Source organism: Colobus angolensis, unplaced genomic scaffold (assembly GCF_000951035.1).
Source record: "Colobus angolensis palliatus isolate OR3802 unplaced genomic scaffold, Cang.pa_1.0 Scaffold208, whole genome shotgun sequence".
NCBI lineage: Eukaryota > Metazoa > Chordata > Mammalia > Primates > Cercopithecidae > Colobus > Colobus angolensis.
The window spans coordinates 725,693-729,363 of record NW_012115244.1 but is presented as its reverse complement, the minus strand read 5'-3'; the positions used below and the strand labels follow the sequence as shown (position 1 = coordinate 729,363).

At 46.1% G+C, this 3,671-nt stretch overlaps 1 protein-coding gene across 1 annotated transcript in view; it reads left to right on the top strand.

Moving 5' to 3' along the window:
• MOV10L1 (Mov10 RISC complex RNA helicase like 1) overlaps window positions 1-3,671 on the top strand; it is a 70,015-nt gene that overhangs the window by 49,215 nt on the left and 17,129 nt on the right. The window contains exons 16-18 of the mRNA XM_011942246.1: window positions 550-658; window positions 1,825-2,003; window positions 2,869-3,015. Of these exons, the coding sequence (XP_011797636.1) occupies window positions 550-658; window positions 1,825-2,003; window positions 2,869-3,015 (435 nt within the window). The remainder of the gene's footprint in view (window positions 1-549; window positions 659-1,824; window positions 2,004-2,868; window positions 3,016-3,671) is intronic.

The window sequence follows — 3,671 nt, the reverse complement described above, 5'->3', positions numbered from 1 at the left end:
TAGAAACAGGGTTTCACCATGTTGCCCAGGCTAGTCTTGAACTCCTGGGCTCAAGTGACCCACCTGCCTTGGCTTCCCACAGTGGTGGGATGACAGGCGTGAGCCCCGCTCCCGGCCTGGTGCAGGATCTTGCCTGACGTCAACAGGCAGCACTGGCACTTTGCAGACTCTGCAGGCCCGTGAGACCCAGAGCCCTGGGCTGTACCCTTGACCGTCCCCTGCAGGTTCCCCCACTGTCCAGCCTGGAAAGCAGGTAGGATGTACCAAGGGAAGACAATAAAATAAAATGTAGTCCTGTGCTTTGGTTTCATCACAAATTTTACTTTATGTTTATTTCTAAAAGCAAGTTCAAAGAAAAAGCGTAAGCCTTTTTAGCAGCTTTTTATCTGATAATCTGTTTTTTCTTTATTTTTCAAAGGGTCTGACCTGTGATCCATCCAAAGAGCTGTTAAAGTAGAACACTAGATGTTTATGTTTGCTCTTTCAGCCAAGCCAGTGTAAACACCGAGCTGTTTTTTTAAAGCCATTTTTCTGCCTGATAATTTCTAGAATAGGAAAACGATGACGGACCAAGCTGAACATGGAACAAAGGAGAGAAGTGTTGGTGACAAGGACCTGCCGGCGCTGACGCCCTTTACTGCAGAGATGAGTGATTGGGGTATGTGCTTGTGAGGTGCAAGGAGAAGAGCAACCCCGAGACTCTTGTCTGGAAAACGGGGACTTTGAGGAGTGGGCTCTCATGCAGAAGGAAGAACAGTCGGGGGACGTGTCGCCTGTGGCAGGTGGCTGCCGTCTCCATCTTGACTGGAGACTCGGTGTTTTAGGTTAGATACTTTAAGACTTTTAGCCGGGCGCGGTGGCTCAAGCCTGTAATCCCAGCACTTTGGGAGGCCGAGACGGGCAGATCACGAGGTCAGGAGATCGAGACCATCCTGGCTAATACGGTGAAACCCCGTCTCTACTAAAAAATACAAAAAACTAGCGGGGCGAGGTGGCGGGTCCCTGTAGTCCCAGCTACTTGGGAGGCTGAGGCAGGAGAATGGCATAAACCCAGGGGGCGGAGCTTGCAGTGAGCTGAGATCTGGCTACTGCACTCCAGCCTGGGCAACAGAGCGAGACTCTGTCTCAAAAAAAAAAAAAAAAAAAAAAAAAAAATTTAGATTCTGGGTTTTTTTTTCCAGGTATTCTTTGTGATGTGGACATTTTCTAATCCAGTCTCTAATATTTGAGTGTGATCTCTAAAGCTGCAGAATCAGTTGATGCCCTGTCATTTTCCTCTCAGAAGCTGCATTCGTTCTCCTGACCCTCTTTAACAAAGCACAGACAGGTTGAGTGCAGAGCTCACACCTGTCATCCTAACACTTTTGGGAAGCTGAGGTGGGCCGATCACATGAGCTCAGGAGTTCGAGACCAGCCTGGACAACATGGCGAGACCCTGTCTCTAAAAAAAAAAAAAAAATACATAAATTAGCCAAGTGTGGTGGTGGGTGTCTGTGGTCCCAGCTACCTGGGAGGCTGATGTGGAAGGATTGCTTGAGCTCAGGAGGTGGAGGTTACAGTGAGCTGAGATTGTGCCACTGTACTCCAACCTGGGTGACAGGGCCAGACCCCGTGTCAAAAAAGAAAAAAAAAAGCACACACAGATTATTAAAGGAATGCCCCTGTGCGCGTCTTACCCATGGTCACACTGAAGAGCTGCTCCCTGTCTGTGGCTCTGATTTAGCCTTTACACAGCCGTGCTGACACCTGACCTAGGTGAGGATGTGTCCATAGCCGTTGAGAGCTGTTTGCATCTAACTGAAACTTTCCCCACTTTGAATACAGTAGATGAAATTCAGACCCCTAAAGCAAGGAAGATGAAGTTTTTCAATCCAGTGCTAAATGAAAATCAGAAGTTAGCAGTTAAAAGGATTCTGAGTGGCGACTGCCGTCCCCTCCCATATATTCTCTTTGGACCTCCTGGGACTGGAAAGACAGTGACAATAATAGAGGCTGTTTTACAGGTAAGGACAGCGGCGCCGCAGGTGCTGTGGCTCTGTGCTGCTGTTCACGTGTCGTCCGTGTCTTCAGGAAGTGTGAGTTTAGATTGTAGAATCGGACAGCTGGAAAGAGCTTGAGAAATACCAGTTATTTCATAATGTTAAGTCTGTTTATGTGGATATGTGGGGATTTAAAAGCTTATTTCATAGGTTTAGAAGGAAACTCATTTTTAGCTAGTAAACTGTTTGAATCATGAAATTTTGCCGCAGAAGTAACTCTTGGAGTAGCTACAGCCACCATTCTGCAGAAGTTTTAGATATCTTCATTTGTAATTGAAGTTCAGTTTGTGAAAATATTGTGTACAAATGCTTCTTGACTTTTGATGGGGTTACCACCTAATAAACCCATCGTAATGGGATTTGGGAAAAGCCTGTTTCAGGCTCATCAGGGCATGATCCGTTGTAAGTTGAGGAACAGACTGACTGGGGATGGCCTTCACACCATCATACAGTCAAAACAGCGTTAAGTCAGGCCATTGTAAGTCGAAGACCGTCTACATTTAGTGTCATTCGGGATTCAAATTAGCAAACAGGTATTGAGTGCACAATTGTACAACATGCCGGATGTGTGCAGATGAATCTGACTCCGTTTCTGCCCTGGAAGGTGGTTTAGAATCTTAGAGAGTGCCGAGAACCTTCCCACCTTACCCACGCCTTGGCAGCAGTGTGATGAGGCAGAGTTGTGGCCCGGGTCTCAATGTGTTGGGGGCTGGCATCTGAGCCCACGCAGCTGAGTTCCTGCACCGAATGTTCATGTTGAGCTTAGGCTCCTGGTTTCCACCTTGCATGTGGATGTTGAGCCTTGGTCTCTTGTGTGTCTTTGATGAAGGTACACTTTGCCTTGCCAGACAGTCGGATTTTAGTCTGTGCGCCCTCCAACAGCGCTGCTGACCTCGTGTGTCTGCGGCTGCACGAGAGCAAGGTGCTACGGCCAGCCACCATGGTCCGGGTGAACGCCACCTGCAGGTTTGAGGAGGTGAGCCCTTGTGAGCAGTGGGAGGGCACCAGAACCCCTCCGTGGAACATAGGAAATGCCAAGTGAGCAGGGGAGGGCAGGGATAGGAGGGTGGGCAGAGAGGTGCCACAGAAAGCTGTGTTTGAGAAATGGCTGTGCAGTGGGTCCTCCCTCACCACTAAATAGTGGAGCTTGATTGATGAACATTTCATCACATTCTCACTCTGTGTGAGTTATCAGACCTATTGTGGGCATTTGTAGCCTTGTTAAATTATCACATTCCTCTTTTATTTAATCCCCAAATGTCTCGTTACTTTATAAGTTTTGTTTTGTTGGTTTGTAGCCTTGTTAAATTATCACATTCCTCTTTTATTTAATCCCCAAATGTCTCGTTACTTTATAAGTTTTGTTTTGTTGGTTTGTAGCCTTGTTAAATTATCACATTCCTCTTTTATTTAATCCCCAAATGTCTCGTTACTTTATAAGTTTTGTTTTGTTGGTTTGTAGCCTTGTTAAATTATCACATTCCTCTTTTATTTAATCCCCAAATGTCTCGTTACTTTATAAGTTTTGTTTTGTTGGTTTGTAGCCTTGTTAAATTATCACATTCCTCTTTTATTTAATCCCCAAATGTCTCGTTACTTTATAAGTTTTGTTTTGTTGGTTTGTAGCCTTGT